The 13,921-nt window shown below is 43.4% G+C and overlaps 1 protein-coding gene across 2 annotated transcripts in view; it reads right to left on the bottom strand.

The window, feature by feature from the left end:
- Positions 1-3,522, bottom strand: part of Paip2b (poly(A) binding protein interacting protein 2B) — a 28,760-nt gene extending 25,238 nt beyond the window's left edge. The window contains exons 1-2 of one of the 2 annotated variants that reach the window (XM_059258098.1): positions 3,409-3,522; positions 3,007-3,066 (exon numbers count right to left, since the gene is read on the bottom strand). In XM_059258098.1, the coding sequence (XP_059114081.1) occupies positions 3,007-3,035 (29 nt within the window). In that variant the 5' untranslated portion in view covers positions 3,036-3,066; positions 3,409-3,522. The remainder of the gene's footprint in view (positions 1-3,006; positions 3,067-3,408) is intronic. The other variant, XM_059258099.1, reaches the window with a different exon arrangement.
- Between the last annotated feature and the right edge of the window lie 10,399 nt (positions 3,523-13,921).

Here is a 13,921-nt window from a genome sequence, read left to right as displayed (position 1 = left end):
AGAACCACTACTCTATACAGTTTTGAAAGCACTAAGGTCTAAATATGGATGCTGAAATGATTTCCCATTCTCCTTTATATTCATCTCCCATCACCACAGGTAGCATGTGTATGCCTCTCCCTTGAAATGTAAAAGTGTCTACACATCATCAATCTTGAAATTAGGACACAGGTTCAAAAGTCCAAGTTGTACCACAGCTGTTCATTTAGTAGATGACAGATCCAGATTTCAAAGAACAGGTCAGCATTATATCCCACAAGTGAGGAGATGGTTAGTTAGTAAAGTACTTGTGTTAGAAACATAAGGACCTGATAATGGTCCCCAGAACTCACCTTAAAATTTAAGCATGGTGTTGTAAGCTTGTAATACCAGCCCTGCTGGGGCAGCTGGGCAGATCCCTGGAACATGCTGGCCAATCTACCTAGTCTAATTGGTGAGTTTCAGGCCAGTGAGAAATCCTATGCTTCCTCCCCACACAAAAAAAGGTCATAAGGAACACCTAAGGTTGCCCTCTGGTCTTCATATTCACATGCATACATACATACCGCCCCTTCCACCCCCACACATGCGCACAGCATACACACACTCACACTCTCTCTCTCTCTCTCACACACACACACACACACACACACAAATACAGGTTACTGGAGAAAGGCTCAAAATCTGAAAAAGAGTAGAAGTGGTCTGGAAGTCCTCTTGGGCTTTGAAGCAGTAAAGAGTACACTTGGTATCAACCCAGATGAGATAATCTCTAATTTCAACCTATGCAAGCCTTAGCTGTCTATCTCTCTAACTCAAACACAAGACCTAGAGGACATGACCTTAATCTATTGCTCATTTGCTATCATGTAGAGTACAGCTTATAGTAAGTGCTTAATAAATACTTGTTAAATGAATAAGTGAGAAAACTCCCAATACATCAAAGGATCATTCTAGATAGATTTGGAGGCATGGAATACCATGAAATGAGAACTAGGGATCGTTCACAAGTACAATTCTGTGTGCAAATCTTTTTACTTGCTAAAATTTGCATGTAATCCCCAAACTAATACTGGTGGTGCCTTTGAAGCCATGCATGGTGTAATCATTATTTTTCATTGTTATCTTGACTAGATTTAGAATCACCATGGAAATGTGAACAGCCGGAAAGTGAGCAGCAACATCCCAAACTAGGGAAGAAAAAAAAGTGAGCCAAGTATTCATTTCTCCGCTTACTGACTGTGGATGCAATGGGACCAGCTCCTTCCAGCTCCAGATGCTATGATGACCTGTACTCCTCAATATGTGAGCCAGAACAAATCCTTCCTTAAGCTGTTTTTGTTAGGTATTTGTCATTAAAAGAAAACTAAGTCATGCACATGGATATGATAGGAGCACATGTCTATTGTTCTTTGTGCTTGTCCCAAACTGGGTCAGTAAGGCAAGGTTGGGCTTTCTTGGTTTGGCACTCACACAGAGACGGCCGGAGGACAGAGGCAGTCTGGTAGTTTTGTGCTATAAACTCTAGTTTTGGGGTTAAACGGAGAGAGTTTGAGTTTTAACTCTGGCACCTATTAGTGGGCAAATCACACTTCTGAAAATCATTTCCTGTTGTATAAAATACAGGAAACAGAAATCTAGCAGGAAAATGGTTTCCAGGATTTAAGATTATAATCTACATGGGTTAGGTAGGTTAAGGAAATGCACTTCAGGAAGTCTAGAGCAATGAAAGAAGCGGTTAGAACATGGAGGAATAGGACTTCTCCCTTGTCCCACAAGCTGAACTGCAGAACCCTCTATGCATTTAATCCTCGGCTTATCGGTCTCTCTTCTACTAAACTCTATGATCAAGGTCAGATCTCTGGGAAGGAAGCAAAAGCTACCATCTAAATCTCTAAACAAGTAACCACCAAGTACAGATTTATCCGAAGACATGACATATACATTTGGTTTTCAACTGCAGACTGACAACAATTGATAACAGTGACCAACTCAGAGATCTGCAGTTTGCCCATGACTTTGACAACTACTGTAACTGACATGAATTACAACAGCTGTAAGAGCCTGCTCCTTCCAGTGTGTTTCACTAACAAGGCTCAAACATATGGCTTATGAGACAATGCTGTCACCTCAGAGTAAAGACTGCTTTCAAGTCACAGGAACAGACTTGACTTCTTTCTCTATTAAGACTAAAATCTTACCACAGCAAAACACAAGGAACTATATTGTTATGTGCTACAGGTCAGGTAAGCAAAACAGTAAAGCTTTTCCACAAAAGCCTACAAACTCCAAAACACAGTGAATCTGATGCCAAATTCACAGCTTATTCTTCTCTTTTGAGAGCTAAGAAAAACAACTCCAGACAGTCATGAAATGACATGAGAACAGTGCAGTTTTGTACACACTTATATTCTCATTTTCCCTCCCTCTCTGCCCAAGGTACTGGACTCTCATTCCAATATTCATTCCAATATTCCTCCAGCTTCCAAAATAAAACTCTCACTGTCCAGTATTCTTCAACTTCTAAAACTCAAGTCAAAATTACGAGTGATGAGCTAATTTCTTCCCAATAAATGTCTGGTATAATTTTATTTGGGTATAAGATAGTGTAAAAGACCATCTAAAAACACGGCTAGAACTGCTACTGGACGCCAAACATTGCCATACTATGAAGGTGCAAACATTCTCTGTAAAAAGACAATGCTGAAGGTCGTCTCTGAGCCGTTGTAATTCACTCAGAGGTTGTGTGTGATAAATGTCCTGTATCCTATGGACGTCCTGGATGACCAGGCCCCTCCTTACAAGGTAACTCATGCTCTGGCTAGCTCTGTCAAATAGAATCCAGTTCCATCCACGTAACAGATTTCAAATCGGTTGCTACTGGGAAGCCTTTTCACCTGGATTTTCAGCAGTTTTGAGCAAAAGCACTTTTGGGGGGACAAAGACTCTAAAAGAGGAGAGTGATCAAATGACACGTAAAGGGAGGGAGGCAGAAATACTTTAAGAAAGCCCATTCCAGTTCCGTACCTTGCAGAGCCTGTGTTCAGTGTTGTCATCTGCCTCTCTCGCCTTCACCCTTCCAGGTGCCTACAAGAAGCAAAGTGAGAGACGTTAGTTTCCAGGGAAAAAGAGGCTGAAATCCCGAGGTTGAGGGGGACAGTCACGGAAGGCAGGAGAGAGGAGAAGCGGCCTGAGAAGGCGGGTCATAGCAAGGATGGTGAAAGAGGATGAGGTGAGAGAAGCTGGCCGGCCAGCGCCAGAGCGTTGGAGGGCTGGGCCCGGGCCGCGCCGGGAAAGGGGATTTGCGCGTTCTCGGACAGCCCGCGGGGAGAGGGAGAGGGGCTTTGCGCGCTCCCGGGAGGTCCAAAAGGAGCGAGGCTGTGCGTGTCCCCGGACGGCCGAGGGTCCAGTCCTGACGCCCGAACCCACCTGGCCGCGCGGACAACGCCGCCCCGAGGTCCGTATCACAGCACAGCGCCGCCTTCTCGGAGCGCGAGCCTCGGCGCACAAACGCTCAAGGTACCTTGGCCGCACACACGCGTCTCGCCCCGCCCCCTGGCGCCAGTCATTGGTTGCTGGACACCGCCCCATGCATCTATTGGATAGCAGAGAATGCCGCTCACTGACCTGGTTTTGATTGGTCTAAATGTGAAACAATGCCCGCCCACCTCTTTCAGAAGTTCCAGCTTGTGATTGGTCTTCGCATCTGTCCATTCGCTCCGCCCTCACTGGAGACCACCATTTCTGATTGGTTGAGAAGGCGCTGGTCACGCCTAGATTTCAACCCTAGGATGAATCATCCCCACATTGGGGAGGAGCCCGAGCGCCGCGACTCCGGGTTTGTTTACAATGGTTTCGGCTTCTACTTCGCCCATTGGCTAAGATGGCAGTCATTCTCGCCTGTTTTGGTAACTCAGGAAGAGGGAGGCGGGTCTCTAAGGGGTTTCCTCGGCTGTCTACTAGCTAGAGCTGAGTTTTAAGAGCTATGGAGCAGGGATTTGCCTCTGTGTTAGGTCCCCAGGTTAAGAAGTGGGACTACTTGGAAGAACGGAGAGTGACGCTTCCACGTTTTTAGAAACAAACTTGACTTTTTCAGTCCCAGCAGGCTCGAGGCTGAGGCAGGAGGATCAAAAATTACTGGGCCAGCCTGAGCTACATTGTGTGACCAAGTCTCAGAAAAACAAGGCAATCCACATACAGAAAACCTTGTCTGTTCTTTGGATTGACGATATCCAAATCTTGAGTTATGTTCATAAAAAGGAAATGGAATATTGGTGGCTGGAGTGGTGGATCAGCAGTTCAATGCATTTTCTGTTCTTGCATAAGGGATTTCTAGCACACACAGTGGCTCACAACCGGCGTTAACTCCAGCTCCAGGGATCGTACGCCCTCTTCTGGCCTCCAGTGGTACTGCATGCACATGGTACACAGATAAAACACTCATGCACATAAATCTTTTTATTAAAGTGGATTTTTTTTTAAAAACACGGAGCTCTTTATACATCATTTTCATACTCTTTTAAACTTATTCATACATTTAAAAAAATGGAACTCTTCATACATCCTCCTACCTACTACTGTGCTAATTAAAACCACAACACAAAGTATACGCTTAGTAAAGGAGTGGATAAAGATAATGAAGATAATTGGATAAATTCATCATCTGACATTAACTTTTCCTTTCTCCCTCCTCAGGGAATCTCCTACCCTGATTGGTCTCTCTGGATACTCCAGGTCTATCACCCATTCTTTTTCTCACCTTTGGAGAACCTAATCTACTTCTAAGGCACAGATTTTTTTAAATGTACACATTTATTTGCTTATTTATGTATTTATTAATGTGTGTGGGCATGTGTGGAGGCCAGAGGACAGCTTGCAGGAGTCAGTTCGGTCCTTTCACATGTGGCAGGTACCTTTTATTCTCTGGGCTTATTGATAGCCCAGAATCTGATTCATTTTTTTAAAAAAAATATTTATTTTTAATTTGTGTGTATGTGGGTGCCTGTGTGTGGGTAAGTACACATGAGTGCAGGTGCCCATGGAGGCCAAAGGCATTGGATTCTCCTGGAGCTGAAATTATAGGCAGTTGAGCTGCCCAATGTGCTGGGAACTGAACTCTGATCTTCTGTAGGAGTGGTATGTTCTCTGAATGGCTGGGCCATCTCTCCAGGCCCTAGGAGCTGAATCTTAACAACTGTGTCTACCTTCATCTTATGTCCATCCAGAATCATATTTACAACTGCCCAGTAGAAATTCTAACTCAGTAGCCTGGGAGACAGAACAAAATAAAATGATCTGACCCCAAAGTCTTGCTCTTATGCCTCAACCAGGGTTTTCTGTCTACATAAATTGTACCACTGTTCAAAAATACTACCCTAGGAGCTGGAGAGATGGCCCAGAGGTTAAGAGCACTTGCTGCTCTGGCACAGGACTCAGGTTTGGTTCCCACATGGTGGTTCACAGCTGTCTGTATCTCCAGTTCCAGGGGATCTGATGTCCTTTTCTGACCTTAGGCACCAGACATACACCTGGTACACATACATATGTGCAGTAAACACTTAAATATATAAAAATAAAAGAAATTTGGAAAATACCAAAACTCCAAAGTAACACTCTAAATGAATGCATTAGATATATACTTAAGTGTTAAATATTATAATAATGAATAATAAATACACAAGTAAATCCACTGATTGACTAAATATTCCTGAGCATCTACAACATTCCAGGCTCTGTGCAAATGATGTGGCTGAAAGAATGAAAATATGTGGATTGTGTGCAGTGGCTCTGATTGGCAGCAAAGAAGTAACCCAAGATAATTCAAGTGCCGTGTTATGAGTGCTAACGAAGAAAAGGCAGAATTACTGAATGGCCAGGGAAAATGGCTATTTTAAGTAGAATTGTTAGTTTAAGAGCCCTGCAAAGACATCATTGAACACAGAGACACAAATTAAGTGACAAAGTGAAACTTGGGAAACAGCCACTAAGATACACATCTCCAGAATCTCTCTTATGTGACCTCATTCCTTATGAAGCTGTGTGGTTAGGTAGTTAAGCAATCCATTGAAGAATGCCTACTCAAGTTTAAGGCTTTCTTTGATGATCCTGTGACTCCTAACTGTGGATCCCTGAACAAAATCCATGCACACTCAGGTCCTGTCCCAGTTAGCTTGAACTGTCAACTTGGCATGGCCTAAATCACCTGAGAAGAGATATTGAGGGATTGTCAAAATCAAACAGACCTGTGGGTCTATCTGTGGAGGATTGTCTCCATTGTTAATTGACATAGGAGGGCCCAGTCTGCTGTAGGCAGCATTATTCCCTGGGCAAGTGGTCCTGGGCTGTACAAGAAAGCCAGCTGAGCAGGAAGCTGTCAGTGAAATAGTAAGCAGTATTTATTCCTCTAGTTCATGCTTAAGTTCTTGCTTGAGTTCTGTCCCAACTTCCCTCAGTGATGGACTTTGATCTGGAAGTGTAAGCCCAATAAATCCTTTCCTTCCCTAAGTTGCTTTTGGCCATAGTATTTTATCACAGCAACAGGAAGCAAGCTAGAACAGGTCCCTTAGGTTGGCCCTCTGTTTTCATGGGTACACGGAATCTATTATCTTAACTCCTTTTAAAAAGATCTGGCCGGGCGGTGGTGGCGCACGCCTTTAATCCCAGCACTCGGGAGGCAGAGCCAGGCGGATCTCTGTGAGTTCGAGGCCAGCCTGGGCTACCAAGTGAGTCCCAGGAAAGGCGCAAAGCTACACAGAGAAACCCTGTCTCGAAAAACCAAAATAAATAAATAAATAAATAAATAAATAAATAAATAAATAAAAAGATCTGTCTGTCTGTCCATCTGTCTAGCTAGCTAGGTTTTTCAAGACAGAGTTTCTCTGTGTATCCCTGGCTGTCCTAGAACTTGCTCTTAAGTGTGTATGTGTGTGTGTTTATGTACACACGGTGCCTACAGAAGCTAAAAGAGGGCGTCCCCTGGGTTTCTAGGTGCATTGTGAGAAGAGGGGTGTGTGCAGAGCCCAGGCTAAGTGGAGTCGCAGATGCTAAACTAGCCTCTTGCTTTTGCCTCAATTCTACTTCTTGTTTCTGCAAACTTAAATACTCTGGGGATCTCATATAAGAGAAATCACGTGGTCTTTGTCCTTTTGTAATTCAACGCCATCCAAGTTCCTGTATTTGTAGTTCACTCCCTTTTCAGGCTTAACAGTATTCCGAAGCTGGATGCATTGCTCATATCCACGATGGACGTTCTTGTTTCAAATCCTTTGTTTGCTTTAGAATCTGGTTGTTTTGACTCACAGGAATTTTGTTTTGTTTTTCAAAATAGAATTTCTTCCTGTAGCTCTGGCTGTCCTGGAACTCATTCTGTAGACCAGGCTAGCCTTGAACTCAGAGATCCACCTGCCTCTGCCTCCTGAGTGCTGGGATTAAAGGTGTGTGCCACCATGCTTGCCTAGGAATTATTTATGTATTCTAGATATTGTTACTTTTTAGATACATTATTTGCAGATATTTTGTTCTGTGAATAGCCCTGATCTTCCCTCTCTTTCTTCCTTCCTTCACTCCCTTTTTCCTTTTTTGAAACAGAGTCTAACTGTATATTCCCAGGTTATCCTCAAACTCACAATTCTCCTGCCTCAGTCTCCTGAGTGCTGTAATTAAAAGCCAGTAGCATCATGCCTAGCTGGGTTGTCTTTATTTATTTTTTTGTCTGTTGACAGTGCCTTTAATGTTTAAAAAGTATCTGATTGTGTGGAACCAGGGAGCCTGAGATCATCTAAGGCATCCTTTCTCAGCACACACCAACAAGCACCCCAGGAAGAAGCAGAGGAAGGCATGGGAAGCCTGCTGTGGAGACAGAGCTTTTCTTCCTCTCTAAGAGTTGAGGGTCCATTTGACAGCCTGATGAAGATTTCAGATTTGTTCGTGTATATATTCATTGTACATGATACTGTGTTACACAAGGGTATTTTCTTTCTTTCTTTCTTTCTTTTTTTGAGACAGGGTTTCTCTGTGTAGCTTTGCGCCTTTCCTGGGACTCACTTGGTAGTCCAGGTGGGCCTCGAACTCACAGAGATCCGCCTGGCTCTGCCTCCCGAGTGCTGGGATTAAAGGCGTGCGCCACCATCGCCCGGCCCACAAGGGTATTTTCATACACGTGTATATTGTATGTCCAGCATAGTCTCCCCCCTGCCTGCTTTCTTACCACTCCCCTCTCCAGATAGCCTCCTGTGTCCTCTAGACAGTTTGGCATCTACTTTCATGTCATACACACCTGCATTATTTTATATAATGTGTTTATATAAAAACCTAAGACCCACATATAGAGAAAGCATATGGTATTTACCTTCCTACAATTGACCTAATTTGTTTAATATGATGATCTCCTGGTCTATCCACTTTCCTACACAATTTCGTTCTCTTTTACAGCTGAAAAAACTCCATTGTGTATGAATACCACATTTGCTTTATGCATTTCTCTGTTGATGGACATCTGGATTGTTCCCACAGCTTAGCTATGATGAATAGTGCTGCAGTGAGCATGGATGTGCAAGGGTCTGTGATGTGCTGACTTGCAGTTCTTGGGGTCAGTACCCAGGAGTGGCTTAGCTGAGCCAGATGAAGATTCAAACTATAGTGGAGAATCCAGAGTCTCTCTGGATTTCAGGAATACACACACACACACACACACACACACACACACACACACACACGGGGGAGGGGGCAGGGCGGAGACTGGGCTGCACAATCCAGCAAGATGCCTAGTAGAAAATCAGATCAACTCAAGAGGTCAAATGAAGACATGGATGGATGCTCACTGGATCTGGATAAGGTGCAGCCACACTGGGACCTTGCAGTACATCCTCAAGATTATGTGGCTTTGTAGTGGGTTCCCAGGGAGATCCCTTTGACCTTTTTATTCTCCCCTTGCATACTCAAAACAAAAAGACTATTACAACTCAGGTTGCCAACCCTGGGGGAATATGTTTTTAATAAACTTTTTTTAAATAAAGAATTTTATTATGAGATATTACATGTTTGTGTAAGAAACTGAGCATATGTATGTGCTCCGCAGGTGTCCTTAAGGCTAGAAAAAGGCATTATATTCCCTGCAATTGGCATTACACTTGGTTGTGAGCCACATGATGTGCATGGGGGTGGGGGTGGCTGGTGTTAGAAAGAGAACCTGGAACCTCTGTAAGAGCAGCAAGCACTCTTAGCCACTAAACCATCTCTCCAACTCCCTACAACACTTCTTTTTGATGTTGCATAATTCACTCATCCGCTGACTGATAAGTCTAGGCAGTCAAGATTCTACCACCAGAATCTTCCTGCCGAGACATTGACTAACCGACACTGACTAACCCAACGTAAAAGACCTAGAGATGCAGTATTTTGAGCTTTTCAATAAACATCTGGGTGCCACCTTAGTCCTCACAGACAGATCAGTGGGTCGGCAATCCTCTTTCTGTACACTTAATTTTATAATGCCTGTTGGTTCTATTTTCAGTGTTAGAGATTGAAACTGTGGTCTCATGTATGCTAAGTAGGTGCTCTGCTGAACATGCCAGAGCCCTTTGTACCCCATTCTTTAATATACACAGTCAATGACAGCCAGATAATTGAGGAAAACCAATCACCAGAAAGACAAAGGTAAGCATAGAGAAACAGACAAAAATGAGCTCAGTGGAGACAGAAACAATGTAAAAAACAGGACGGGGGGGGGGTGGGGGGTGGGGGGGGGGAGTGGGGGTGATAACAACCTGGCTATGGTGGTTCACACCTGTTACCAAGCACCGGAGAGCTTGAGGTAGGATGATCACAAGTTCAAAGCTAGTCTGGTTTGTACAGCAATATAAGATTCTGTCTCCAACAGAAACAATGAAAAAGTGAGACAAACTTCTATACTCTTTAAGGACAACAAAGTAAGCTCTCCAATGAGAAACATTCAGAAAGTACCAAAGAGTTCTTGGAAGTTGGAAAAACTCCCCAGGATCTAGAGCATTGTTTTACTCTAAGACTTCCGAGAAATAGAGCAGGTTCCCATGTCCTACACGTCAACAGGGACAGGGAGGCTATGTGAAGCCCTAGATTCCACCTCCAGCACTGCCTGGACCAGGCATGGTGGCACACATCTGTAACCCCAGCAGTTGTAAGGTAAAGATGAGAAGATCAGTAGTTCAAAGTCATCCTAGGCTGAATAGTGAGTGAGTTCAAGGACAGGCTGCAATGAACGAGACTCTCTCTCTCTCTCTCTCTCTCTCACACACACACACACACACACACACACACACACACAGGGTGTGACTTTAGGAACTCTGTTTCACCCGAAACTTGCATTTCCACTGACCACCCAGAATTAGTCATCATGGACAAACTTAGCTGCAAGGAAATCTAGAAAACGGAATATTTATGAACAAGTGGTTAAGTAAAATGAGGAAAATGGGGGTAGAAGACGACGAAAGAGCTGGGAACTTAAAGATAAAGTTGATTAAAGGTCTCACAGAGCAAGATGAAAACAAAAACTTACACAGAAGACATGAGAGACATGAGAAATGTTGTAGGAGAAAGTAGTTTCTTTCCAATAGGGAAGGATAAAAATGATAATGAAGACATTTCTTAACTGAAATAACCTAAGTCCCTTATTAAAATGAGCTCCACAAGAAGTCCAGTATGATGGCACACAACTATAAACCCAGAACTCAGGAGAAAGGGGGATCTTGAGTTCAAGGTCATCCTAGGCTACCTAGTGAGACTTTGTCTCAAATACAAAGCAACAGACTAACAAAAACCACACATTTTGAGTGTAGAGGGCCAATATCAGTAATGATCAATACTTGATCAGTTTTAACTACGAGTCAAATATGACTTTAAGCACTAAATATGTATTATCTCACTACATCTTCTAAGCCACAGAAGGAGTGCTGGATGATGTCCACTTTAGAAACAGCCAAGCTGAGACAGATCATGCCGCTGGAGGCACTCTGTGTTCCCACAGAGAAGGAATGGATTCAGATAGCATACTAACAAAATTACACACATACCAGGAGGCATGGAGAGATGTGCTATAAATCCAGCAACAGGTCCTGTGTCTAAGCTCCCAGGCAGATCAGAAATGCCCTGAGAGGACAAGACATGTGACCGCCTTCAGGTTTAATTCCGTTCAGATGGAAATTGCACAAGGATTATCATAGGTATGCTTGCAAACTTAGAATCTCTGAAGGAGGGAATATTAGGGCTAAAGGGAAGCACTTCCTACTTGTTTGGGAGCAAGAGGGGTCAGAGGCTTCATTGCTCCAACTCAAGTCCCAGCTTCATAAAGCAGAAGAGAAAAGAAGATCCTGTGAACTTCCAGAAAGGAAACAGTCTCATAAAGATGAGTCAGGGGGCTGGGGAAATGGTTTCTTCTGTAAAGTGCTTGCTATGCCAGCATTGAGGACCTGAGTTCAGATCCTCAGCACCTTTGGAAAAGCTAGTGTCTACCTCTAATCCCAGCCCTGGGGAGGGAGGAAGAGGAGGAACTTGGAACTTGCTGGCCAGACAGTCTAGCTGAATCAAGGAATTCCAGGTTTGGTAAAAGGCACTATCTCAAAAACAAACAAACAAACAAACAACCAAGTTGGAGAGAGACTGAGAAAGACACCTGATGTCAATCTACATCCTCCACGTGGGCATGCAGAGCTGTGCATCTACATACATGTGCGCACACCTGCACAAATTCATCCACACACACATACAAAAATAAATCAGGTTGGGCATGGTGTCACATGCCTGTCTGTAATCTCAGCACTCGACCGCAGTGGCAAGTTTGAGGCCAGTGTCGTTACTTGCCAAGTTCCAAGCCAGCCAGGGACATACAGCAAGACTCTTGTCTTAAAACATCAAAACAAAAATTTAATTAAAAAAAAAAAAAAAAGAATCAGGAATCAGAAGAAAACCACACTTTTTAAAGCCAAAACAGGAAGACAGAAGCTAGTGGGGGAATACTTTCAAAACTCTGAGGGTTGATTCTTCTGAGCTAGAAATCTATATTCAGCCACTTGATCAGTGCAGCGTGGGAGTGAAATAAAGACATTTACCGAGAAGCAAGGAGCCAGGAATATACCTCTCAGGGACCCTTTATGTATACCATTATGTTGACTCTATTTTTAATTCTCTGTATAGTATGATGTGTGACATTGGGAAAAAATCTGGTAAGAGAGAAACTACATTTCCTTTAAAAACACTTAATCATTTTTATTTTATGTGCATGAGTGTTTTTGTGCATGCATGTATGTACAACATGTATGTCCTTGGAGGCCAGAAGAGAGTGTTAGATGCGGTAGAATTGGAGTTACAGAAGGTTGTGAGCTGCCATATGGGTGCGGGGAAGATAACCCAGGTGCTCTACAAGAGCAGCGAGCACTCTTAACCACTGGGTGATCTCTCAAGCTCCAAGCATTCCCTTTTCTTTCAGACAGGGTCTCTCTGTGTAGCCCTGAGTGGTCTGTTATCATTATATAGATAAGGTTGGCCTTCAATCCATTACTATCCTCCTGTTCTGCCTGACGCTGGGACTACAGGCACAAGTCCCTCACTGCCCTTCTGTTCTAAGTGTTGAGTTTATTAACTCATGTGCTGCTCCTATCCGCTTATTTTGCAGAAGGAATCTTCAGCGCAGAGGCTGAGTAAAGGTATACACCTGACAGAGAGCCCACAGTGTGCGCCAGCTCCTTCTTGCAGCACTGAGTTGCTTAAAACAACACATCTGTACAGGTCTGAGAGGCAGAAATCCATACGTTTTGGGGTTTGTCGTTGAGTTTAGTGGTGGGACTCAAGGCTTGATACATGCTAGGCAGGTGCTCCATCACTGAGCTACATCCTCTGCTTTTGGAATGTTCTAAGAGCTAAAGTAAAGGCAGGTCTGAATACCTTATAGAGGATCTCAGAGAGAACTCAGTTCTTTCCTCTAAAGGCAAAGTTTCAACCTTCCTAATGCTGTGACGCAGTCCCTCATGTTGTGGTGACCCCCAACCATAAAACTATTTTCATTGCTAACTGTAATTCTGCTACTGTTATGAATCATAATGTAAATATCTATGTTTTCTGATAGGTGACTCCTATGAAAGGGTCATTGGACCCCCTTGAAGGGGTCACAACCCACAGGTTGAGAACCACTGATCTAGGGGTTACCTCCTATTCCTTGGCTTGTGCCTTCTTCCTTCATCTTCAAGGCCAGAAATATAACGACTTCTCACCTTCTGCTATCTGCCTGTCCTCATACCTCTTGACTGACTCTTCTCCCTTCCTTTCCAGGACTCTTATGATGCTGCTGACCCCCTCCCCCTCGGCAACTCAGGATAATCTCTCCAGCTCAGAATCCCAAATTTAAGCACACATACAAAGTCTGTCCCACACTGGCTGGTCAAACCTCCATAGCTTCTGGGGCCCAGTATGTGGTCATCTCTTCACAAACATCCTTCAAAATGCAATGTGAAGCTCTGGGGAAAAGCCAGACCCACATCAGGAAATCTAGGTGCAGAGTTCTTCATTGCTGTGCTCTGTAGCAGTGTTTACATATTGTGATCTTGTGCATATCGAACATAACAAAATTTGGAGCTATCCATATGGAGAGGATAGAGAATAGAAAACTATGAATGGCATAAGAGAGCAGACTTTCCATAGTTCATTGCAGAAAGGCAATAGATACATTAGGTAGCTTAAAACTAAAACAATTACAACAGTAAATATATATGCATGTTATTGAAATATGAGGATATCTATGTATCTATCATCTGCCTATTATTATCTATGTAGCTATCATATATATTTCTTCTGTCAATCAATCATCTATTTGATCTATCAATCATTTATCTATGTATCATCTGTTTATCTATCATCTATCTACATATCAACCTGTCACCTACCTAATGTCTATTACCTATCGACTTATAATCTTATC

Source organism: Peromyscus eremicus, chromosome 3, assembly GCF_949786415.1.
Source record: "Peromyscus eremicus chromosome 3, PerEre_H2_v1, whole genome shotgun sequence".
Lineage (NCBI taxonomy): Eukaryota > Metazoa > Chordata > Mammalia > Rodentia > Cricetidae > Peromyscus > Peromyscus eremicus.
The sequence above is the reverse complement of the archived record's forward strand: the minus strand, read 5'-3'. Positions and strand labels throughout refer to the sequence as shown.